This window comes from Stomoxys calcitrans, chromosome 1, assembly GCF_963082655.1.
Source record: "Stomoxys calcitrans chromosome 1, idStoCalc2.1, whole genome shotgun sequence".
Classification (NCBI taxonomy): domain Eukaryota; kingdom Metazoa; phylum Arthropoda; class Insecta; order Diptera; family Muscidae; genus Stomoxys; species Stomoxys calcitrans.
The window spans coordinates 268,357,246-268,384,546 of NC_081552.1; the positions used below are offsets into that span (position 1 = coordinate 268,357,246).

Genomic DNA, 27,301 nt, shown 5'->3' on the forward strand with positions numbered 1-27,301 from the left:
TTAAGATTTTCAATAAAATGACATTTATTCTCCGTGTATTCATTTCATATCCTTATGAGTTAAAATACGAACTTATCAATTATTCATTCAATCATTTCATCAACATAATGAAAACAAAAAAGGCGTAACTCTTACAATAAGGCTTTATCATTACTTACATACTATAACTATAATAAATACATCACGTTTAAGTAGAAAAGTTGTGGTGGTGGGAAGGTGTGTGTGTGTGTGGTTAAGTATTACTACTGTGGGAATGTGTACTAAAAGCAAAGAGTGATGCTTCGCTAAGGCTTCATTCACTCAATCAACACAATATCATCGATGTCGGGATAGACGATATCTCCAGAGACATCTACGTCTGCTGGATCCATACCATTAGCAGTTGATGTCGCCAGCGACAATTGCTTGTAGGCACCTTCGGCGGCTTGAGTTTGCATGTGGACCCCCAGTTGGGAGATTAGCTCCAAGGCTTTAACATCCGAATTGAGTAAGGCAAACTGGTGGATGACAGCTAAATGGGGGAATATGCTGTGCAAAAGGGCAGCAGAGCCCGCAGTCATCATGGAAAATTCCTGGCTGGAAGTGTCTGCTTTTTTAGCCAAGTACGTCTCATCGTCTGGATTCTGAACCTTAGATCCTGTTTCAGTACTGTCTGCATTGGGCGTATTTATTTCAATCACTTCTTCATCACTGTGCTTTTCTTTGGTGTCATTTGTGTCTTCCTCATCATCGTCTTCGGATATTTCAAACTCGTCTATGCTGTTGTTGTCATTATCTTTTCCGGATGCCAGTATTTCGATTCGGGGTTTTATTAACTCATTTGGAGGTCCCAGAAGCGAATCATTTGCGGATGAGGTGATGGCTGATATTTCCTTTTGCATAAAACTTGGCAAAGAGTCCTTGTACTCGATAATAATGTCTTCAACGGACAATTCTCCAGCCACAGTGCCCACACCATTGCCGGCCCCCAGATCCTCATCATTGTACTTGTATTTGCCTCGGAAACGGTTCAGCCACCTATAGGATGGTCGAAACGCAGGCAAATTTAAAATGGCCGCCATTTTCACGGCAGTGTCCTTTAACGTTTCATTGGTTATACTTTTGCGTAGGCGCATTTGACGGCACCTCTCCACCCACTGATGCAAAATGAAACTGATGGCACTCATTTCAAATTTACGACGTTTTCGTGTCATCTCTTCGATGATTATCGAAGCATCGGCCTCACTTAGGGTTGCCAGTTGCTGCATGAGCTCCTGTTTGCGTTCAAGTATGCGACGTATTTGAGTGGCACAGCAATGGAACATTTTGGCCAAACTATTCCGCGAGATATTCGTATCATCATAGTAGCGTATCACGGCAATTTTCTCATAGAAGGTAAGAATGTTGCGTTCATTGCGTCTTTTGGGCTGGAATGTGAAAAGAAAGTAAAAATGTGAAAAAAGTTTGAACTGAAAATGCATCTCAACCTTTTCCAAGAAAAGGCCAGAATTTCTGTAAGTTTTTGAGCCTAAATTGAAAGCAAATCATTTGGAAAATGTGAGTGACATATATGGGACTGCTATTATTAATAGGTAGGTATTCCTCAGAACATAGTTCAAATATGTTTTGCTCTGAGGAACTCTATGTGATAGTGTCATTAGTAATACCAACAAATGGCAAAGCCTTTCATATTTCTCCCGTTTTAGGGATAGACGATTCCCCAGATAGTTTGTCTCGCATATTACTATCACATTAATGCTTCTCTCCCATATTGTCTCTATCGACTTAGAGTCTAAACCCAATCAAAGATTCAAGAGTCAGCGTCAAGTTGTTGTTTATATGGGAATGCAAAAAACCACCGCGACCAAAGTCACAGTCTAGCGTCATGACGCTGAAATAGAATCTATTATATTTTGGCAGCGTCACTCTCAATGTTCTCTTCTCATTGCATATTTCTCACCGAAAATGTTGCCACATTTTCATGAAAATTCGCTACGTTGACAACAACTTGCATAGAATTTTACTAAAAGTATGGTAACCTAACATGAAAAAATTTGCATAGAGCGTGGGTCGAATGATAGCAATCTCCTATGGTGAGATGTAAAAATGACGTAGGGCGTCGTGAGAAAAAATTGACAAATTTTGACGTTTATCAAAAATCAAAAGTAAACCAGATGTGCGCGCCACATAATAATACAGGGAAAAGTCAGAAAATAATAATTGTTTGCGTAACGAAAATTTTTCAAAAATATTTTCCATTACTGCGAACCTTGCAATATGGAGATATGGATATGGAGATATGGATATGGAGATGTTTTTACATGAAAATGATGAACAAAACTCATGCCAGGTAAACAAACTATTGACGCCGTTATGGAAAAATAACTAAACGGCGGAACCATCATTTCAATAAACTACAAACACAAAATTCAAGATACATTCATTTACAGGTAGTGGCAGCTGCCCAACAACAAAATATTGAGTGCACTATCAGTCAAAATCAGTGATTAGTGCAACTCTGATTATGAGTATGTTTCTAGTTTGCGCCATTTTTCGATGTTTGTGTGTGTCATGGTTCTTACTTAACTTATTTTATGCGAAATAAGTCATTTAAATTTAGTGACGTCTGCCCACAATGTAGGCGGCTAAGTAAAGCCGCACGCAAGATGGTGACCAAAACGCAAATGAATTTACAATTACTGACATGGGACTTTGCTCTGTGAAACGTCAAAATTTACTGTGCTGTCAAAAATCTTACTAGTACCTGGACTACTCAAAAATTATTCACCACACTTAACATCATATTTTTACCACCCCTGCAACCTTGCTACCATTCGACACACAGCCTGAGACACACATTTAGATATGTGCTATATTTTTTTCTACTAACATCCCCTTCATAATGAAGCAGCAGTCATTTTCAGCAAACAACATACTTTTCAGCAGTAAGCCTGCTACTCTGAAATTGCAGTACTACTGCTGTAATAGCAGAACTACTGATACAATAGCAGCAAAATAAACTGCTAATATTCAGCAGACAGTGTTTGCTATTTTCATCAAACTTTTTTCTATGAGTGTATAAAATGAGAGTCAAAATATCGTTGATAATTAGGAAATTGACTTTGGCACAAGACACAGTGCAGCAAGATATATTCATTTACAGGTAGGTGCAGTTGCCCAACAACAAAGTATTGAGTGCACTATCTGTCAAAATCAGTGATAAGGGCAACTCTGATTTTGTGTATGTTAGTTGTTCGCGGCATTTTTCGTACACAGCCTGGTAATGATGTCATGCTATTTACCGCAGTGGCAACAGGTACAGGTACACAATAAATCAATTACGGAACTAGTTTGTTGGAATACGCGGAAGTACAGCTTCCAGGGTAAATTTGTTACTCCAATAACAAACCCATGTTAAATTCAGCAGTTGTTTACAATGAAAATAAACAAAAGTGAAACTAGTCCAGATTGCTTTGGAACTAGTGAACAAATAGGTTTGGAACTGGTAGCCTGGACTACTGGGTATAGCGAAGAAGGCCTGATATGCATTCGCATAAAATGCGAAGTTGGCAGTTCTAAGCTCGCGCAACACTCGCACACCCGTAAGTATATTGGCCGCATATACAATAGAGATGTTCTATGTAATGCCTATAGAGATTGCTGGGCGAGTCATCGGTCTTGTAAGCCAAGATCTATGCGATTACGACAGCCGCAATTGGAATCAGCGTTGAATTGGTAGACATTAAAACGGAAGCGCTCATCCTCGCTGGGTGAACCGGTCAGGTCTTTGTATACGCGATATTTGTCAAACTACCAAAACTAGTAGAGGGATCGATAATGGAAAGGTCGTGGTTTGGATTGGAAGTCTATACATGGATGCCATATTACCAAAATTATATGGCCTATTGACGCCCAGAGAAGGAGGGATGAATTGCTTGCTGTCGATAATAGGTCACTGAGCACTTTGGCAGGAATCATAAACGGGCACTGTGGCGGGGCACATGTCACACAAATATCTATGAGAGGTCCAGTGCTAGACACACACCAAATAAACTCTTAAGTGGGTGGACGATTTATCTATGATTTTCCTTATTTAACAATGAAAACGAGCCAACGAACCAAAACTTTAAAATAAAGATGCTATCTTTAAATTTAATTGCCTAATTACTTACGGAAAAGATCTTTCGTTTCCAATTTCAATCGCTCATAGATTCTTATTTTTCTTCACAGGCGACTGTCCAATTATTATTTTTAGAAAAATTCTTTTTTTAAACTTAACATCTTCACAAAAAAAAAATCATCAAAAGACGCACCTTTTTCTAAGGCTTATTGCTTACTAACTACACTGCATGACATAATTACCAGGTAGTGTACCGTAAACAGCTGAGCACAATTTTTTTCGCGAATCTGTTAACGAGTTTTGGGTGTGTGTGTGTGTGTATTATATTTAAGAATCATAACACACAAATAATGAACAATGGCGCGAACTAGTAACATATACAAATTCAAGGATGCACTAATCACTGATCTTGACAGATAATGCCCTCAATATTTTCTTGTTGGGCAACTGCCACTACCTGTTAATGAATATATCTTGTTATAAACTCTCCCCCATGAATCGTATTTGTCGAGTTCTTTTCCCGGTATCTCTTTTTTAGCCAAACAAAGAATAAAAGAAAAGAATTGCTATTCTATTGGAGCTATATCAAGTTATGGCCCGATTGCGATCGAATCGTATAAGAACTGAACCCTTTAGGGGTTAGAAGTAAATTGGGAAGATCGGTTTATGGGCGAGCTGTATCAGGCTATAGACCGATTCAGACCATATTTGTACAAAATCGCCAAATCGGATAATAATTGCGCCCTCTAGAGGCTCAAGAAGTCAAGATCTCAGATCAGTTTATATGACAGCTTTATCAGGTTATTAACCGATTTGAAGCATATTTGGCACAATTGTTCGAAGTCATAACAAAACAAGACATGCAAAATTTCAGCCAAATCGGATAAGAATTGCACCCCCTATTGGCTCAGGAAGTCAGGATATGTTTATATGGATATAGACCGATTCGAACCATACTTTGCACAGCTGTACTTTCGCAAAGGCTATATATTTCACAAACGCTTTTTCTTGTATGGTCTATGGTCTGGTCTTATATTCCATCCATTTGCAGTCGGCATAGGAAAGCTCACTTGCTTACTCTTCACAACCCGTTTTAAAGAGACATGCATGCAATACAATTGCATGCTTTTCAATGAGTACCTCTTTTCTTTCTTTGCCAGCTTGTCTCAAAAACGACGGACAATAGTTGTGAAATTCGCTTTGCAGTTGATTTGCGTAACAAGTATTTATTTACACGCCTACACATGCAGACGTTAGTACAGCCACACACGAAAGTGCACTTAAGAGTTAATTTTTACATGTGTATGAGTGTTTGATTTGAATAAGCAGCGAATGTGCCATAACGACTAGTCTTAATAGCACGCTTTTCCATTAGTTTGTGTGTGCCTGTGTCAGCTTCAGCATAAGGGTTAATATGTATGCATATGCATACGTATGTGCGTGTGTTAGTTGAAGAAAAAGTCTTATTGCCATAAGAACAGTGGAAAGTGTGTTTCAAAAATCATTCAATTCATTTTTACTTTTTCGCAGAGAAGCATCAGATTACAAAGTGGCTAGTATAGCGAACTTGTTGAAGGTTATAATTGCTATAATACAATAGTACATGTGTAATAATAATATGTAAAACAGGAGTTTTGCCTACTGAAAATGGGAAAGCAGACATTACTGCTGTATTAGCAAACGTTTCGGTCAGCTAAATCAGCAAACTAAATCTGCTGTTTTAAGTACAAAAATCTGCGGAAAAAATGTTTTCCTATTTTTTCCCTTTGCCTGTTATTTATTATACCCACCACCGGAGGATAGGGGCTATATTCATTCACTCATTCCGTTTGCAACACATCGAAATATCAATTTCCGACCCTACAAAGTATATATATTTCGGATCGTGTGTCTGTCCGTCCGTCTGTTGTAATCGCTCTAGAGTCTTCAAAAATTTAAATATTGAGCTGAAATTTGGCACATATACGTATTTTGGATGCACGCTTAATTTCTAGAACGGGCCAAATCGCACCATATTTGGATATAGCTGCTTTATAGACTGATTTTTCGATAAAGGGTCTAATGCCCAAAAAACTTATTTTTCATCCGATTTTGCTGAAATTTGAAACAGTGAGTAGTTTAAGGCTTCCCGATAACTAACATGAATATGGTTAAGATCGGACTATATTTAGATATAGCTACCATATTGACCGGTTTCCTGATAAAGGGTCTAAAGATCATAAATGCTTTATTTATTACCCGATTTCGTTGAAATTTGCAACAGTGGGTTATTTTAAGCCTCCCAACATCTGACGTAAATTTGGATTAGATCGGTCCAAATTTAGACATAGCTGCCATATAGACCGATCTTCCGATAAAAGTTCTGAAGCCCATAAAAACCTTTATTTAGTACCCGATTTCGCTGAAATTAAAAAAAAAACAGTTGGCTATTTAAAGCCTCCCGACATCTAACGTAAATATGGTTCAGATCGGACTATATTTAGATATACATCTCCTGATAAAGGGTCTGAAGACCATAAAAGCTTTATTTATTACCCGATTTTGCTGAAATTTGCAACAGTGGGTTATTTTAAACCTCCCGTCATCTGACGTAAATTATATCGGTCCAAATTCAGACATAGCTGCCATTAGACCGATCTCCCGATAAAGGTTCTGAAGCCCATAAAAGTTATTACCCGATTTCGCTGAAGTAAAAAAAAAATGTTGATTATTTTAAGCCTCCCGACATCTGAAGTAAATATGGTACAGATCGGACTATATTTAGATATAGCTGTCATATAGACCGATCTGCCGATAAAGGGCCTGAAGGCCATAGAAGCTTTATTTTCTAACCGATTTCGCTAAAATTTGAAACAGTGAGTTATTTGTAGCCTTCTGACACCGGGCCTTAATATGGTTCAGTTCGGACTATATGTAGATATAGCTACCATATAGACCGATCTGCCGATAAGAGGTCTGAAGCCATTAAAAGCTTTATTAATTACCCGATTTCGCTGAAATTTGAAACAGTGAGTAGGTTCAGACCTCCCAACATCCGACCTAAATATGGTTCTGATAGTACTATATTTAGATATAGCTGCCATATAGACCAATCTGCCGCTAAGGGGACTGAAGCCCATAAAAGCTTTATTTATTACCCGAATTCGCTAAAATTTGAAATAGTGAGTTTTTCTGAGCCTCACGATATCCGACCTTAATATGGTTCCGATCGGTTTATAATTGGATATATAGTGAGATATATATTAGACCACTCCATGCCCGTGCCGAATTTGGGTGCATAAGTTATCCAATTTTCACCGGATTGTGACGAAATGTGGTTTTACATATATACCCGAGGTGGTGAGTATCCAAATTTCGGCCCGGCCGAACTTAATGCCTTTTAAGATTGTTTTGATTACCTTAGGCATTTTGTTGGCAGAGATATTTTAATTTGTGGAATGTTACTGTAAAGAAGCTATCCATGGACACACATTTCAAAATGCGACTAAGCTCGCTCGCATTATTTTTTATATATACACTCGTAGCAAAAAGTTTGCTGAAAATAACAAGTCATTAACGAAAACAGCTGATTTAAATCATTTCGATTATCGTTTGAAGTAACGACTGGACACCAAAATCGTCTGTTATCGCTTTTTAACTAAACGATTTTTGTTCCAATAATTTACAGAATCCCACTACAGTAGTGGAAAAGAAAAGTTAACGAACTTGGTATTCAGTAGCCACTTTTAACGATATTCGAAGTTTTTAAAATCCGCTGTTTTCGCTAACCAATAGAAAATCGTCAAATACACGACGGCCAATTATTTGGTGTTTACTTAACGGGGACAAATAAAAATTATTATTTACACTAGCTTTGGAGTATTTTTCTCTTGTTTTAGTAATAAGACAATAGCATAATCGTTAGTGCTCGCTTTGCTCGTTTTTTGTCGCTAAATTTAACTTAACGATTTTCGTTATAAGTTGCAGAATTGCAACTCTACCCTAAAATACGAATAGCTTGAAATGCTTTTTATTTTAATTTAAAAACACCAAAAATGTAAGTAAAATTTACACAATTATTTAGGAAAAGTGCTATCAATACCAATTAATTCATAAAAAACTTTTGCGGCTTTTTTCATATAACGAAAAGCAAGTGTGTGGTGATCTCTGGGTTTCCTTTTCCATTGCTCGTCTCGAAAGAGAAACACATGAACAATTGTGAAATAAAATTCGCCCTAACAGGCAAATAGAAAAAACTTTAAGAAAGAAAAGCAAGGTTATTAATTGATTGTGCACACATATCCGAAATATTTGAAGAAAAATACTTAAAAGCCACTGTAAATAATTATTTTTTCTTCTCGTTAAAGTAAACACCAACAAATTTTCCGTCTTTCGGAAAAACGATTTTCTATGTATTAACAAAAACAGCTGATTTGTATGATGCCGATAATCGTTAAAAGTGGCTACTGAATACCAAAATCGTTATTACTTTTCCTTTTATCACTTTTTAACTCAATGATTTTCGTTGTCTCCTCCTAGACTACTGCGTATGAATATTCGTACAGAATACACGTGTACACTCGTATATTTCAACACACAACAGCTGACTGTCATATAAATGATCACAAACGCAGTATAAACGATATGGATTTGTTAGTTTTATTTATACTTCTCAAATACTACACTGATAGAAAAATGACGGTACTTTGCCAATACCGCCTGGTATTATTTTATTCGCGTCATTGGCAAAGATTTTTAATACTACTTGGTATCAATTCAATACTAGACAAAGGAGGCTATTAAGAATTGACAGCGTCACATTTGTATTCTTGTCATCGCACCTGAAGTGTTGTTGAGCTTTGTACTTAAGATATTGACGCTATTATAAAATATTTGTTTTGTACATATAAATTACATGTTTTAATACAATTTGAGTGCCTAGAAACCTGTTTAAGTACTCGAAAGCGGTGAAAAATAGAAATAGTACAAATTCTATGGACATGCCACATCAAGAACATGACAGCCTCTTGTTTGGAAAACGATGCATATGGAAACCACTTCTTAGAATCAATAGATATGGACACAATTGCTGAATACAAAGAACTGAGGTTGGTCACGGTGAAACATTACCTTTTGTAGTTATTAACATAAATAATCGAAAATTAGATTAAAACAAGTAAAAGTGTGCTTAGTTCGGCCGGGCCGAATCTTATATACCCTCCACCATCGATTGCATTTGTCGAGTTCTTTTCCCGGCATCTCTTCTTAGGCAAAAAAGGATATAAGAAAAGATTTGCTCTGCAATTAAATTATATGTTAGAGACCTGTGTAAAATGTCAGCCAATTCGAATAAGAATTGCACCCTTTGGGGCCTCAAGAAGTAAAATAGAGAGAGAGATTTAAATGGGAGCTGTATCGGGCTATAGACCGATTCAGACCATAATAAACACGTATGTTGATGGTCATGAGAGAATCCGACGTACAAAATTTCAGGCAAATCGGATAATAATTGCGACCTCTAGAGGCTCAAGAATCAAGATCCCAGATCAGTTTATATGGCAGCTGTATCAAGTTATGAACCGATTTGAACCTTTGAAACAGTTGTTGAAAGTCATAATAAAATACGTCATGCAAAATTTCAGCCAAATCGGATAGGAATTGCGTCCTGTAGAAGCTCAAGAAGTCAAGTTCCCAGATCTGTTTATATGAAAGCTATATCAGGTTATGAACCAATTTGAACCATACTTGGCACAGTTGTTGGATATCATAACAAAATACTACGTGCAAAATTTCATTCCGATGGGATAAGAATTGCGCACTCTAGAGGCTCAAGAAGTCAAGACCCAAGATCGGTTTATATGAAAGCTATATCAGGTAATGGATCGATTTGAACCATACTTTGCACAGTTATTGGATATAATAACAAAACACGTCGTGCAAAAGTTCATTAAAATCGGATAAGAATTGCGCCCTCTAGAGGCTCAAGAAGTCAAGACCCAAGATCGGTTTATATGGCAGCTATATCAGGTTATCATCCGATTTGAACCACACTTGGCACAGTTGTTGGATACCATACCAAAACACGTCGTGTAAAATTTCATTCCAATCGGATAAGAATTGCGCACTCTAGAGGCTCAAGAAGTCAAGACCCAAGATCGGTTTATATGGTAGCTATATCAAAACGTGGACAGATATGGGCCATTTACAATACCAACCGACCTACACTAATAAGAACTTTGTGCAAAACTTCACGCGGCTAGCTTTACTCCTTCGGAAGTTAGCGTGCTTTCGACAGACAGACGGACGGACATGGCTAGATCAACATAAAATGTCGCGACGATCAAGAATATATATACTTTATGGGGTCTCAGACGAATATTTCGAGTAGTTACAAACAGAATGACGAAATTAGTATACCCCCCATCCTATGGTGGAGGGTATACAAATTTTACTCAGCTGTTTGCATGACCTCACCTTCAACTCCGTTTACACTGCTCTTTAAATCCGGATTTAATGGCTCGATCATCTGTTTTTCCCTTTTTAAAATCAGCTGACGAGGGCCTTAAATCCGGATTTAATGAGCAGTGTAAACGGGGTTTTACAAGTGCATCCTGATGTCCGCCTTTGACGTAGAACGCCTGGACTCAAATCTCGCGAAAAAAACAGCGGTGGTTACCCCTTCCTAATGTTGGGTATACTTGCAAGGTATTTACATTACCACTAAAGTGGTGTCGCTCTGCGGCAAGCCGTTCGGTCTCGGAGGGTTCCTATCATTGAGCTTAAACTTGTATTAGACAACATTCATTGATATAAGAAAAGTATGCCCAGCATGCAAATTTGCATTTGTTCTTAATATGTACCCAACATTCTAATAATGCGAAAAAATATATCAGTTATTTTTACAAACGTAGCAGTACATTGAATTATTTAGACAATTTCTTACATTTACTACTATTTATAATTATGTACCTTTTTTGTTGGCAACTCTGTAGAGGTAGCCCCTGCAGCAGTTGTTGTTGATCCATTCGAAGCATTTGAATTTGCACCTGATGATCTTCTGGAATTAACGGTTTGTTCTGTAGTCGGTTTCATTTTGCTCTCTTTCATTTGCCTTAGTGTATACAACTCTGGCTACGGAGACGGGAGAGCGGTGATATGATTTTAAATGTCACCAATGCCACTTGATGTGTTTGCTGTTATGTGTGGGATGCGAAACGACTGTGTTGTTGTTACCACTACAACAAAAAGTTGCAGACAATGTGTTTTTTTTATTCTCCTTAGGCTTAAGTAGAGGTAGAAATTGTTGTGTTTTCTTATCCCCACACGCTAGCCAAACGGTACAGCATATGGACGAGGTATTGCGCTAATGTGTTAGTGACTATGCATTCAAATACAGCGATGCATGTGTGTGAGCGAGTGAGTCGAAATTATGTTTGTGGGTTCTCCAGGAGATGCAAAACATTCAGCAGCGCAACAACAGAAACGATAAAAAATATCCAACAACAAATAAATGTTAGCCTTTATTGCGTTCTTATTTTACGCCGAGTGATGATGGGCGAGCTTTCTTTGTTACCATGAAAAAGCAGAGTTGTACAATATCGTTGCTACGTACGGTTGGTTGGTTGCTCTGAACCTATGGCACAACGGCGGCAGCGGCAGCAGCACCACCAGTTTGTGTTGGATATATGGAAATGTCTTTGTTATCTGTCAATTTCAGCCAAATATTGTAGTTGAATCGTTTTTTATTGGCATTACAGCTCACTGCGATTTTGTCACGAATATTCTTTGTGGCATTTCACGCTTTGGCTGTAGATTGGGCTCGCTTGTTTTTAGAATTATAATTGTTTTTCTGTTTTTCAAAATAATATGCTTACACTTCGGTCGTTGTGTGCTTATATGCTGAGTAACACTTTAATACTAAACAGCAGCACACACAATACCATAATACCCGTACGTTGTTCGCACGTTTGCTGCTCCGTATGGAATAAAAACGGTATAAAGTGTCATTGTGTTAGTGTTGTTGTGTACGTCGTATGTACGTTCGTCCATACGGCAATGAATGTTTTGTTCTCCAATGCTTTGTTGGCTGGCTGGCTGGCTGTTATTTTGTGTTATTTTCACTGCTGCTGCTGCTGCTTCTAATAGAAAGAAGAGCGTGTTGCAATACATGTGTGTGAGTGCCACAATGTGAGGGTGTGTTTGTGCGAATGACTGTTGTGCTACAATAACAAACAACCACATACACTTACTAAGAACTCACAACAGCTGAGAACAACACAGACCGTGCGGATAAGGGGGGATAGTTATTCAACTTATCTGTTTTTTTTTTGCCGTGTTTAGTATCAACTCACTAAATAACATCTTTTCAAAACACTTACTAATGCGAAAATGATACTATCCCAGATGACCATGTGATGAGCATAAAGCCAAAACAGAATCTTCACTCACCAAAAATAGATCTGGTATTCTCATCCCGGCTCAATCATATGTTAAGAGGTTTTTTGTGGTACTCTATCCAACACTTTGCATGAAGAGTGGTGTATCGTTATTCCTCATTGCTTTTGTATTTCATGCTATGAGGATGGAGAAGCAAAGTCTAAGGGACTAACGAAAAGAAAACAGGTGATTGTGATGTTTGTTCTCACTATCTGACTGTCACCAAGCACTGTTACAAATGAGAGGGTTTGTGTATAGAAGAAGAACTGAGAGAACTTGAATAAGCTAACTTTGACTAACTAAAATTGTGTTGGTGCGGATGAACCAGTGGCATATGTTAGTATCCCATGCTGTACAAGACAATTGGTTACGAGGTTTTTTTTACCTACATAAAGCACATTCAAACTAGTGCATATTCAATGGCTTGCTGAATATGCACTAGTTCTGGTAATCTTAACCTTATGATACTTCCCCGAAAGTTTCAAACAATTCCATACGAGCACCTTTAAACAAGGAACATTGTCCAATTCACTACAAGTAAAAGCGCGCTAAAATCGGCCTGATGTGGACTGCCTTACAATGGATCCTGCTAAAAATTAATACAATTTTAGCATATAGGGGCTCAATATATAACATCGGTTGACTGTTTTATATGGGAGCTACATCGATTCATGCACCCACCTGAGCGCTTTTTGCTATGAGTTTTGTACGACACACTTAACGTGCCATTTTTCAGAAAGTAGTCAAATCGTTTTATATGAGGTCTTTACCTATTGATGGACCCATCAGGGCTAAAGTTGGTGTGGGAGTTGTGGGACATAAATGTACATTTAGGGTGGATCAATTTATAAGGTTTTTTACGGGTGTTCGCGATAAAATTTTGTTTTTGGACCAATATTAAACAACTTTGCGATTTTGTCTCTAAATTCCGAAAGCTCGAACTTGATTTTAGACGGATGGTGTCTTGGACATAAGTTCTTAGAATTTGCCGATAAGTTATTAAATTTCAGCCGATTAGGGCAAAAATGAAGCTCTTCAAAGGGCTCAAGAAGTCAAATTCGTTTGATTACTACCCTGATTTCTACAGACGGACGGACATGGCGAAATCGATTTAGATTGTCATGACGTGCGGGAATAAATACAAACATATACATTTGTACATAAGTATATGTTACTTTCCTTAGCCCACCGTCGCGCAGAGGTTAGCATGTCCGCCTATGACGCTGAACGCCTGGGTTCGAATCCTGGCGACACCATCAGAAAAAATTTTCAGCGGTGGCTTTCCCCTCCTAATGCTGGCAACATTTGTGAGGTCGCACTGTGGCACACGGTTCGGACTCGGCTATAAAAAGGAGGCCCCTTAGCATTGAGCTTAAACTTAAATCGGACTGCAGGTGAGAAGTTTGTCCCTGTTGCTTAGTGGAATGTTCATGGGCAAAATTTGAAAAATTTGCAATATGTAGAGCGTAACCTTCACTGAAAAAAATTTTGTCCGAATTTTAAAGATTCGAGCCAAAGATTAGCAAACTTAGTTTAAAGATGATAAATTGTCCAACTTTTTAAGGAAACATTCTTTTTGCTGATTTTCCTTCATATTAAGGGGTTTTTTTTTATTTTAAATAGTAGATTAATAAATCCTTGTCTTTGCGCCTTTTTATTAGAACAAAAATCTAAAATTAAGTTCAAAATATGGTTGAAAGTTAGGAAATTGACCTTGGGATAAAATAACAGTGAACCGTAGTTAAAGAGCGGCTTCAAATATTTAATATTTCATAGGTTAATAAAAAAATGAATTTTTCCAAAAAATGGTAATCGGACAGTCATCAATGAATGGGGCCAAGACCTTAAATCGAGATATCGGTCTACATGGCAGCTATATCCAAATATGGGCCGATTTGGGCCAAGTTGCAGAAAAATTTCGAAGAGCCTAACACAAAGCACTGTCCCAAAATTCTGCGAAATCGTACAATAAATGCGTCTTTTATGGACCCAAAACCTTAAATCGGTCTATATGGCAGTTATATTCAAATCTGGACCAAATTGAAGAAGGACTTCGAATAACCTATCTTAACCCACTGTCTCAAATTTCAGCGACACCCGACAATAAATGCGCCTTTTATGGGCCCAAAACCTAAAACCGAGAGATCGGTCTATATGTCAGCTATATCCAAATCTGGACCGATTTGTGCCAAATTGCAGATGTATGTCAAGGCGCTTAACGGTCCCAAATTTCGGCGGCATCGGACAATAAATGCGTCTTTTATGGGCGCAAAACCTTAAATAGAGAAAACGGTCTATATGGGAGCTATATCCAAATCTGAACCGATCAGGGCCAAATTGAAGAAAGATGTCGAAGGGCCTAAGACAACTCACCGTCCCCAATGTCAGCAAAATCGGATGATAAATGTGGCTTTTATGGGTCTAAGACCCTAAATCGGAGAATCGGTCTATATGGCAGCTATATCGAAATCTGAACCGATCTGAGCCAAATTGACCAAGGATGTCGAAGGGCCTAACACAACTCACTGTCTCCAATTTCAGCAAAATCGGATAATAAATGTGGCTTTTATGGGCCTAAGACACCAAATCGTAGGATCGGTCTATATGGCAGATATACCCAAAACTGGACCGATCTGAGCAAAATTGACGAAGGATGTCGAAGGGCCTAACACAACTCACTGTCCCAAATTTCAGCAAAATCGGATAATAAATGTGGCTTTTATGCCCCTAAGACCCTAAATCGATGGATTGGTCTATATGGGAGCTATACCAAGATATAGGCCGATATATTCCATCTTCGTACTTAACCTGCTTATGGACAAAAAAAAGAATCTGTGCAAAGTTTCAGTTCAAGATCTCCATTTTTAAAGACTGTTTCGTGTTTTCAACAGACCGACGGACGGATGGTCTTAGATTTTTACGCTGATCAAGAATTTATATACTTTATAAAGTCGGAAATGGATGTTTCGATGTGTTGCAAACGGAATGACAAAATGAATATACCCCCATCCTTCGGCGGTGGGTATAAATACATATATGTGTATCAAATTGTTGTCTTTCAGAAATTTATCTCAAAATTCGTGGGGCTACCGTAACTTAGAGACTAGACTTTATTGAAATTGTTTATTAACGGGGATTTCCTTCCTATCTGACTACCTTGCCTCACCTTACCTACTTGCCATTATTTTACTTCAGTGCAAAAATAAATAAGCAATTGGAATAATTGTTGCACATCTTGGAGTTATTGTGCATCTTTTATCGCTATATAAAGGCAGTCAAAATTATAGCAGTGAACAATAAAAAAAGGAACATAATGGCATAAGAACACACATTCCTTTAAATCTATGAAAATATATTTTATATTTTTAAAACAAATTATAATGTTTTTTTAGTTAAAATGTTTTATTATTTTGCGCTGCTGTTTTTTTGACCGCAGCTGTATATACCCTCCACCATGGATTGCATTTGAGACGTTGTGGACCGATATGGATCGGACTTGTCGTGACTATTAGAAGTCATAAAAAACCAGCCTCTACAGGCTTAAGAAGTCAAATCGGGCGATCGGTTTATATGGTAGCTACATCAGGTTACTAGTACGGCTTTACAGGTAGTGGCAGTTGCCCAACAACAAAATATTGAATGCACTATCTGTCAAAATCAGTGATTAGTGCAACGCTGATTTTGAGTATGTTACTAGTCCGTGCCATTTCTTGTTGTTTGTGTGTGTTATGTTTTTTAACTATAATGCACACACACACAACCAAAACTTGTTGATAGATAGTGCACTTCGCGAGCAAAAATTGTATTCAGCTGTTTACGGTACATTATCTGGTTCATACGGGACCAAATTTGCACATAGCTGTCGTATAGACTGATTCTCCAATATTGGTTCTTAAGCTCGAATAATGCTTTTTTATTATCCGATTTGGATCAGTGATTTACATTAGGTTGCTATCTATACTAAATATGGCCCAGATGGGTCAAACGTTAGACGCTTTGTAATCCGATGACCCAATTTAAGGTCTTAAACTCATAATTTTTTTTTTAAGTTCGAAGAGGAATTTTTGCCTTAAGCCACTGAAGTGATCATATCGGAAGATCCGTTTATATAAGAATTGTTAAGGACATAACGTGCTAATTATGAGATTCAAAAAGTCAAATATGAAAATCGTCTTATATATGATCTATATCTAAACAAACACCCGATTTAGCCTTTTCAGAATTTCGAACAATCTACTTCAAATTTAGTCATGGAAAATTTAGAAAGGAAGATGATAATATACTTTCAACACACAGACTGACATCGCTAGACGTACTAAAGCTGCTATTACACGATCAGACATGTCATTTGTAATTTCAACAAGTAAAAGCGTGCTAAGTTCGGCCGGGCCGAATCTTATATACCCTCCACCATGGATCGCATTTGTCGAGTTCTTTTCCCGACATCTCTTCTTAGTCAAAAAAAGAAAATTGTAATTATCTCCAAACCTGTGTACAATTTCAGCCAATTCGAATAAGAATTGCGCCCTTTGGGAGCTCATGAAGTAAAATAGAAAGAGCGGTCTATATGGGAGCTGTATCGGGCTATAGACCGATGCAGACCATAAAAAACACGTATGTTGATGGTCATGAGAGGGTTCGTCGTACAAAATTTCAGACAGTAATTGCGACCTCTAGTGGCTCAAGAAGTCAAAATCCCAGTCCGGTTTATATGGTAGCTATATAAGGTTATAGACTTATTTGAACCATATTTGGCACAGTTGTTGGAAATCATGACAAAACACGTCATGCAAAATTTCAGCCAAATTGGATAACAATTGCACGCTCTAGTGGCTCAAGAAGTCAAGACCCCAGATCGGTTTATATGACAGCTATATCAGGTTATGGACCGATTTGAGCCATAATTGGCACAGTTGTTGGAAGTCATAGCGAAACACGTCGTGCAAAATTTCTTTCCAATCGGATAAGAATTGCGCCCTCTAGAGGCTCTAGACGTCAAGATCCCAGATCGGTTTATTATTACTTGTCACAGTTGTTAACTTTGACGCTTGAAAGCGAGCGTCATTCAGTGCTGCCACACGTGAAGTAGTGTTTTTAGACGTCAAAAGTAAAAATTATTTAACTTCCTAAAGTTGAGATTTTCTGATATTTGTTTGCAGAGTTGCATTTTTCAATGCAATGCTCCTCATTGCAGAAAATGACAGCTTATATGATCGGGTAATAGTAGTTTAAGCACGTGGCGATTAAATAAGTAAGTATGAGTGTATATACATATATGTGCATACATACATATATAGTCACTTTCAGTTTTCAAAATGCAACAGAGGAGAAGCCTTAAACTATTATCTTTAAATGTTTTCGCAGTATCAAAATAAGATTTTAAGCGTTTGTCTGATAGAAAGACTAGTCCCCGATTAAATATTAAAATTACTTTCTGTTGATGTAAATTCATTTTCCTGTGGTATAACAATGCAATTAAATGTATTAGTGGAATAAAGGTAGGATTGTTTTTTAATTTGATGTTATTCCTGCATGTAAGGTGACGATATACGTATGTAATATGTTGATTACGTAATTGCTGCAGTCCTGTGAATTAATTGTATGAGGTTATGAATGAGTCTTTTTTATGCCCACTACCGTCGGATAGGGGGTATATTCATTTAGTCATTCCATTTGCAACACATCGAAATATCAATTTTCGACCCTGCAAAGTATATATATATTCGCAAAATTCTAAGACGATTTAACGATGTCCGTGTGTCTGTCCGTCTGTTGTAATCACTCTAGAGCCTTCAAAAATTTACATATTGAGCTGAAATATGGCACAGATACGTCTTTTTGATGCACGCTGGTTAAGTTATTGAACGGGCCAAATCGGACCATATTTAGATATAGCTGCCATATGGACCGATCTCCCGATAAAGGGTCTGAAGGCCATTAAAGCTTTATTTATTACCCGATTTCGCTGAATTTTAAAACAGTTGGTTATTTTAAGCCTCCCGACATCTGACCCAAATATGGATCGGACTATATTTAGATATAGCTGTCATATAGATTGATCTGCCAATAAAGGGTCTGAAGTTCATAGAAGCTTTATTTTTTAACCGATTTCGCAAAAATTTTAAACAGTGAGTTGCTTTTATGATTCAATTTGGACTATATTTAGATATAGCTATCACATAGACCGTTCTGCCGATAAGGGGTCTGAACCCAATAAAAGCTTTATTACCCGATTTAGATGAATTTTGAGACAGTCAGTAGGTTAAGACCTCCCAACTGAAATATGGTTCTGATCGGACTACATTTAGATATAGCTGTCATATAGATTGATCTGCCGATAAAGGGTCTGAAGCTCATAGAAGCTTTATTTTTTAACCGATTTCGCAAAAATTTTAAACAGTGAGTTGCTTTTATGATTCAGTTTGGACTATATTTAGATATAGCTATCATAAAGACCGTTCTGCCGATAAGGGGTCTGAACCCAATAAAAGCTTTATTTATTACCCGATTTCACTGAAATTTGAAACAGTGAGTAGGTTAAGATCTCCCAACATCCAACCTAAATATGGTTCTGATCGGACTATGTTTAGATGTAGCTGTCATGTAGACCGATCTGCCAATTAAGGGTCTGAAGCCCATAGAAGATTTATTTTTTAACCGATTTGGCTAAAATTTGAAAGATTGACTTGTTTTTAGTCTCCTGACACCCGACCTAAATATGGTTCAGTTCGGACTATATTTAGATATAGCTACCATGTAAACCGATCTGCCGATAAGGGGGTCTGAACCCAATAAAAGCTTTATTTATTACCCGATTTCGGTGAAATTAAAGACAGTGAGTAGGTAAAGACCTCCCAACTGAAATATGGTTCTGATCGGACTATATTTAGATATAGCTGCCATATAGACCGATCTGCCGATAAGGGGACTGAAGCCCATTAAAGCTTTATTTATTACCCGATTTCGCTAAAATTTTAAACAGTGAGTTTTTCTGAGCCTCACGATATCCGAACTTAATATGGTTCAGATCGGTTTATAATTGGATATATCTGCCAAAAGAACAAAATTTTGTTCTACAAAATTGAATAGTGAGATATATATTAGACCACTCAATGTCCGTGCCGAATTTGGGTGCTTAAGTTATCCAATTTTCACCGGATTGTGACGAAATGGGGTACACAAATGTATATATCCGAGGTGGTGGGTATCCAAAGTTTGGCCCGGCCGAACTAAATGCATTTTTACTTGTTTTATTTTAATAACTCAATCATTTAGTTTGCCAGTGCGAACTGTTATTAGCCTATTTTCATGCATATATCAGAATTTTTCGATTCTTCCAAATAGTTGCAATAGTTTTCCAAAAGATGCAGTAGTCAATCCGTTGGCATTTCATTTGTCCAATATTTATGACATTTCTTTATAAATGAACAAAAGTAGAATTGCTATTATTCATTGTTATATTAGTTGCTGTTTCAAACAATCGCTCAACTGCCCCCGTCCCCGTCCCCACCCCCAAACCCATATCAATGGCCGGTGCTTATTTTTGCTCTGTTATACAAAGAGAAATATGACTTGATTCACTGCTGGCCGGTCAGTGCGGCTGCTGCTGTTGTTGGTGTTTATGATGACTACATTTCTACTTATCATACATGTTTTCATTTGTAGTACAAACATACATACTACCAATATGTACATATATACATACGTTTATATCTATTCACGTGTCGATTTGTATGCACATATATGCACCTGTTTATGCGAGTTTCACTGCCGTTGGTACCTTCTCCAAAACATTACCTTTGTTGTTGTTATTGTTTTGAATTCATATGCTGTTTTTTGCATTCTGTTGTGTGTTTTTTTATTGTCTTCGATAAACACAAGACCACTCTCCACATACTCTCTGTGTCTATGTGCTATAGACCCGTTTAACTATTATTTCTCATTGCTCCGCAGTTGCACTTTTAACATTGGGGGTGGGGATTTGCATTGTTTACACGTGGCGCAGAGAGCTAATAACAAAAGGGAGTATGCAATAGTTGTTGAATGTTAAGCTTGGTTTAAAAAATCGATGGAGATGGTTTCGATTGTGCTCTGTGAAGTGATACATTCTTATGATGCTAAGTCTTTTATTTTTGTTTGATTGACCTTGTTTATATTTAGAAAACTGCAAAGGGACTTAAGTGAAAGAACCTTTATGTTGGGAAAATTATTGCGTCTTTTTCCTTTTATCTTTTGCAGTAAAAAATTGAAATTTGTATACCCTACACTATCAATGTGGTACAGGGTATTATAAATTTGTGCATATGTTTGCAACGCAAAGAAGGAGAAGAGCTAGACCCATCGATAAGTATACCGAACAGCTTACAATCACTGATCACCTGATTCAATGATGGACGGACGTCAGTCTGTCCATGTATTCTTGCGATTAAGGTACAGGTCGCATTTATTGTCCGATTGACACAACATTTTGCACAAGACATATTAACCCAGGTAGTGTACAGTAAACAGCTGAGTGCAATTTTTTCTGCACTCTGGTCGGTCGCTACTGTGGTATTACAATAGATTGCCACTATCCTCCTAACTCTATTGATTAATCAACTAATCGAAATTTTATTTTGTTTGGGATATAGGATAGATGGGAGTATACTAATTTGCGTCTTAGAGCCCATAAAGTATATATATTCTTGATCGTCATCTCATTTTAAGTCGTTCTAGTCATGTCCGTCCGTCCGTCTGTCTGTCGAAAGCACGCTAACTTTCGAAGGAGTAAAGCTAGCCGCTTGAAATTTTGCACAAATACTTTTTATTAGAGTAGGTCAGTTGGTATTGTAAATGGGTCAAATCGGTCCATGTTTTGATATAGCTGCCATATAAACCGATCTTGGGTCTTGATTTCTTGAGCCTGTAGATGGCGCAATTCTCGTCCGATTTTATTGAAATTTTGCACGTAGTGTTTTGGTAGCACTTCCAACAACTGTGCTTAGTATAGTTGAAATCGGTTCATAACCTGATATAGATGCCATACGAACCGATCTCGGGCCTTGACTTCTTCAGCGGTTAGAGGGCGCAATTTTTTATTCGATTTGGCTGTAATTCTGAATGTGGTGTTTTGGTATCATTTCCAACAACTGTGCTAAGAATGGTTCAAATCGGTTCATAACCTGGTATAACTGCCATACAAACCGATCTTGGATCCAGAGTTCTTAAGCAGCTAGAGGGCGCAGTTCTTATCCGATTTGGCTGAAATTTTGCTGTTGGTATTACTTCCGACAACTGTGCTAAGTATGGCGGTAGATCGGTACATAACCTGATATAGCTGCCATATAAACCGATCTGGGATATTGACTTCTTGAGCATCTAGAGGGCGAAATACTAGTCCGATTTGGCGGAAATTTTGTACAATGGCTTTTCCCATGCTTGTTCAATATGGTCTGAGTCGATCTATATCTGGATACAGCTCCCATAAAAACCGATCTCCCGATTTTCCTTCTTGAGCCCCTATAAAGCTCATTCTTATCCGAATGCCCCGAAATATTACACGATGACTTCTACAATGTTCAGCATTCAAATTATTTATGGTCCGAATCGGACTATAATTTGATATAGCTCGAATAGCATAACAGTTCTTATTCATTATTTGCCTAAAAAGAGATACTTCGCAAAGAACTCGATAAACGTGATCCATGGTAAAGGATATATAAGATTCGGTCCGGCCGAACTCTGCAAGCTCTTACTTGTTTTTTTTTTATCAAAAAGCGGCTCAAGCTATGTGTAATCTACACTTCTTGGAAAATCGGGCCTTGTATCAAGGGTAACAAAGTGTCCGTGGCCGCCGCATGACCAAAAAGAAAGCTCCCTTAGCCTCGCAGAAATGGTCGCCGTAATTTGTCTAGCCTCAATGTCCAGGGGCATTGGGTGTAGCATTAAATTCAGTACATCAGACGGTATCGTCCTCAGTGCAGCTGTGATGCACAAACTAGCCAACCTTTAGATCCGGCTGAGTACTAACCGAGTAGGTGGACTTTTGAAGCGCCGTCCACCAGACTACAACACCATATAGCACTATAGGTCTGGCAACTGCAGTAAATACCCAGTGCATGACATGCGGTTTAAACCCCCAACTTTTGCTTATGGCTTTCTTGCAGGTGTATAGGGCAAGAGTTGCTTTTCTTGCCCCTTTCCAAAATGTTGGATTTGAAGTTCAATTGACTTTCCAGAAAAAGTATTTGTGCAAAATTTCAAGCGGGTAGCTTTACTCATGCAAAATTTAGCGTGCTTTTGACAGACGGACAGACACGGCTAGGTCGACTTAAAATGACATGACGATCAAGAATATATATTCTTTATGGGATCTCAGGCGCATATGTCAAGGTGTTACAAACAGAATGACGAAATTAGTATACCCCCATCCTATGGTGGAGGGTATAAAAAGGCCGTGCCCACCTTGGATACCAACCACCATGGATATACATATTACATATCCTATTGCATATCATATATATTCTTATCTACTATATTCATAGTTATATCCAAATGTGAATCGATCTTGGCCATATTTATTTTGGTTATAGACCAGATCGGTCTATATGTCAACTATATCCAAACATGGTTCCGTCTGGATTATATGCGTTTAGAATGCTGATGGGCCTTAATAATCTCACTGGTTTGAGTTTCAGCGAAATCAAGAAATGCGCATATTATGGGCTTAAAAGCCTGTGCTCTCTTATAGTACCCTAAAAATAAAAATTTGGTATACAAATTTCGGATAGGGTATCTAGGGGGGCCGCCCCACCCTAAAACCAACCAAATATACATTTAGACCAATCACGCCAATATGGGACTCAAATTAAAGGTATTTAGGATAAGAAAACGTTTCTGATATCCAATTGTCGGACCAAATGTTTGGGGGACAACCCCAACCCCCAAAACACCCCTAAATCGGACATATTTACCGACCATGGCAATATGGGGTCAAATGAAAAGTATTTGCGAGTAGAATACGAATCTGATATCCAAATGTGGAACCAAGTTTCTAGGGGTCCACCCCTTCCCCAAAACAACCCCCAAACAGGACTTATTTTCTGGCCTTGGCAATATGGGGCTTAGATAAAAGGCATTTAAGTGTAGAATACGTATCTGATATCCAATTGTGGTGCCAAGTGTTTGGGAGGCCGCCCATCTCCGAGAACATCTCCCAAAGAAGACAAATTTACGGCCATAGCATCAATGTTCGGGAAAAGTGTCTATAGGGCCACCCCACACCCATAATCAATGTTCGGAAAAATTGTCTATGGGGCCACCCCACCCCCATAACACCACCCAAATAGGAAGTATTTGCTGATCATTGCAATATGAGGCTCAAATAAGAAGTATTTTAGAGAAGAACACGAATCTGATGTATATTTTCAAACCGAACATTTTTGATGACTATGGAAAAATGAAGCTCAAATGAAGGGTATTTGGGAGTAGACCATAAATCTGACATCAACATACGGGAGCAACTGTCTAGGGGACGTCCCACCACCATAACAACCCCCAAGTAGGACATATTTGCTCACCAAGATAATTTGGGTCTTCAAGACAGCGGAGCTCGATATTCATATTGTTTAATTTTACCCCAAGCCGGACATATTTGCTGGCTTTTTCAATAAGGGGTTAAGGTGAATGGTATTTGAGATTTGAAAACGAATTTGATATCCAATTTTGAGGCCAATGGCAATATGGGGTTCAAATATATGAGAATAGAGCAAGTTGCTGATATATTTTCAGGGCCCCTAAATCGCGTATATTTACCGACCATGTCAATGTGGGGCTTAAATGAAAGGATTTGGGGGGTGAAGCAAGAATTGATACCCACTTTCGGGACCAATTATCTGGTGGTCTACCCCTTTCTCAAAATTTCCCACAAACAGCAATTTTTTACTGACCATCGCAATATGCGTCTCAAATAATGGTATTTGGGAGTAGAATACGAATTTGATATGCAAATGTAGGACCATGTATTTAAGGCATCACCCCTTCCCTTAAACACCCCCCAAAGGGTAAAAATTTTTCGACCATGCCAAAATTTGGCTCCAATGAAAGGTATTTGAGGTTATAAAACGAATTTGATAACCAATTTTGGGGCCAATGGCAATATGGGGTTCAAATATATGAGAATAGAGCACGTTGCCGATATCTTTTCAGGGCCCCTAAATCGGGTATATTTACCGACCATGTCAATGTGGGGGGAGGAGTTGGGATATAAAGCAAGAATTGATACCCATTTTCGGGACCAATTTTCTGGGGTCTACCCCTTTCCCAAAATACCCCACAAATAGCAATTTTTTACTGACCATCGCAATATGCGGCTCAAATAATGGTATTTGGGAGTAGAATACGAATATGATATCCAAATGTAGGACCATGTATTTAAGGCATCATCGCTTTCCTTAAACACCCCCAAAGGGTAAACATTTTTCGACCATGCCAAAATGTGGCTCAAATGAAAGGTATTTGAGATTAGCAAACGAATTTGATAACCAATTTTGGGGTTATGGGTTTGGAGGACTAGAATACGAATATGACATCCAAATGTAGGACCATGCATTTAAGGTATCACCCCTCTTCCAAAACACCCCCCAAAGGGTAACAATTTTTCGACCATGCCAATATGTGGCTCAAATGAAAGGTATTTGAGATTTAATTTTGGGGCCATGTGGTTGGGGGGACGCCTCATTCAGTAAACTCCCCCCAAAACCAATGGCAATATGGGGTTTAAATATACGATATTTGGGAGAAGAGCACGATGCTGATATTTTTCAGGGCCAAATGTCTGGGGGACCACCTCACCCCCGAAAACACCCCTAAATCAGACATAATGAGAATATCGGGCTGAAATAAAGTATTTTAAGAATGGAGTACACCTTACACCCAAACTTAAATTCGTAGACCAATAAAGATCATGTGGGATTCGGATAAAAGCACTTATTTTGTTAAACTGTTTGTCAAGCGATATACTATTTTCGTAGCATGGTATTTCACTAAAAGCTTTTTAATTGTCGAAAATAAATATTCCAAGGAAATTTTTGTTCCATATAAAGTAAAAGAAGGCGCAGTGGAGCGGGCCCGGTCCAGCTCTTATATATCTATATAGAATCATAGAACCCTCAAGGCAGTAGGGAAGGCTTGCAAACACCTGTAGAAAGTTAATTGAAATGGATGCGACATCAAGGAAATGATGATGTCCCTGTTGCCAGCTCTAATGCTAAACCACATCATTTCCTTGATGTCGCATCCATTTCAATTAACTTTCTAGAGGTGTTTGCAAGCCTTCCCTACTGCCTTGAGGGTTCTATGGGTGTAGTGCGTTGAAATTTACAATTTACAAATTTATCTTTTCACGTAATGACCCACATTCCTTTAAATGATTACCAATCCTTATTCTTCCCCATCAGTAACATTACGCTTTTGTTTTATGGCAATCTTGACCCAATCAATAGTTTTGATTCTTGAAACTAAAATAATAAATTACGACTTACATTCAACAGATCCATGTACTCACATTCAAGTGTTGACACATGTTCACCCATACATACACATGTATATGTGTATGTTTCCCGTTCGTACAAATTTGGTTATTCAGTCTCAAATGATTTGCACAAACAAAAACTGAACAGATAGCACGCATACAGATCCTCTTGTCTATTTACACATTACACGTTTCAGCTATGGCACAACGGCGTGCTCTTATGCTCATCTAAAGTGTGCATGTGTATGGGCAAGCCAACAGCACACCCATACTTACGCTGTGCCCCCGAGCAGAGTGAGCGAATGGCGCTATAAAGCATTTGGGCCACAATAAATATCTGGAATGTTGTATGTTCCCGCCTGCATGTGTGTGTGTTTGCATGTGTAGAAACGACGGAATAAAAGCGGCGAAGACAAAGCACAAGTCGAACTGACTAAAACTGGAAAAAAGGTTACTAAACTTGTATGTGGTCTACTCTGCTCTGTAGATGTGGTACCTCAGCAGCAGCAATTGTTCTCACTCTTTCTTCTTCTCGAAGTTAATAATACGCGCTCATAATGACTGAACGTGTATTGCTTGCCTGTGTGTGGGTGGCAGAGAGAGTGGGAGAGAGAGAGTAAATCTATTCATATATGCATATGTCAACAGCTCAACTGGCATGAGATAACTAGGGTGTACCAGAATTCGTTACCAATAACTGTCGGTAACTAACCACTACCACCACCATAGGATGGGGGGCATTTTAAATACGTTTTATAAAGCAAAATATTTTTAACTTAATACTATTAAGTTAAAAATTTTCAATAAATTTTCTCTAAACTAAAATATGTTTTCTAAAGCTACATTTTAATTAATTTCAATAAAATTACCTTTAAAGAAATATTTCAATCTAAATTTTGTTTGTGGTGGTTTTCCTAAAACAAATAAGGTTTTAATTTCATTTCATTGCATCAAAATCAGCCGTTTTCCCTCGATGAATTTAATGGCTTTGGCAATAATATTGCTATTTATCTGCTGCCGGTTGGGACACCCTATTATAAATTGCCACACCATGACATTTTGCATTCAATGAATAGCAAATAAAGAACACAAAAGCAACAAGCAGATGTGGGTAGAGAAGCCATGAATGCACTCGCCCTGGCTGGCTTACTTAGTACGTGAAAGCGAAGCAATGAACTACACTCGAGACTTGTCGTAGACTCTCACACGCAAATGAAGTATTTGCACGAGGAATGGCACACACTCTTGCGTACATACATATGCACGGTGTATTCAGA

At 38.1% G+C, this 27,301-nt stretch overlaps 2 protein-coding genes across 3 annotated transcripts in view; one reads left to right on the forward strand and one right to left on the reverse strand.

Annotated features, from left to right (window-relative positions):
- LOC106090405 (uncharacterized) lies at positions 1-26,396 on the reverse strand. Of its 2 annotated transcripts, none has more exons than XM_013256581.2 (2): positions 26,058-26,396; positions 1-1,406 (listed from the first exon to the last, which is right to left on the reverse strand). In XM_013256581.2, exons 1-2 carry the CDS (start codon positions 26,181-26,183, stop codon positions 297-299), a joined length of 1,236 nt encoding a protein of 411 aa, XP_013112035.2. In that variant the 5' UTR covers positions 26,184-26,396; the 3' UTR covers positions 1-296. The 2 variants fall into 2 exon arrangements, with proteins under 2 accessions (XP_013112035.2, XP_013112028.2); XM_013256574.2 differs by lacking the exon at positions 26,058-26,396 and adding an exon at positions 11,048-12,204.
- The window catches only part of LOC106090394 (uncharacterized), a 52,811-nt gene that overhangs the window by 1,050 nt on the left and 24,460 nt on the right, over positions 1-27,301 (forward strand). The window lies entirely within an intron of this gene.

Excerpts from the sequence above, each read along its gene's own strand:
- LOC106090405 (XM_013256574.2), bottom strand. The coding sequence starts at position 11,185 with ATGAAAGAGAGCAAAATGAAACCGACTACAGAACAAACCGTTAATTCC. Across the intron at positions 1,407-11,047 it reads CAGAGTTGCCAACAAAAAAG|CCCAAAAGACGCAATGAACG; the intron begins GTACATAATTAT and ends TTCACATTCCAG.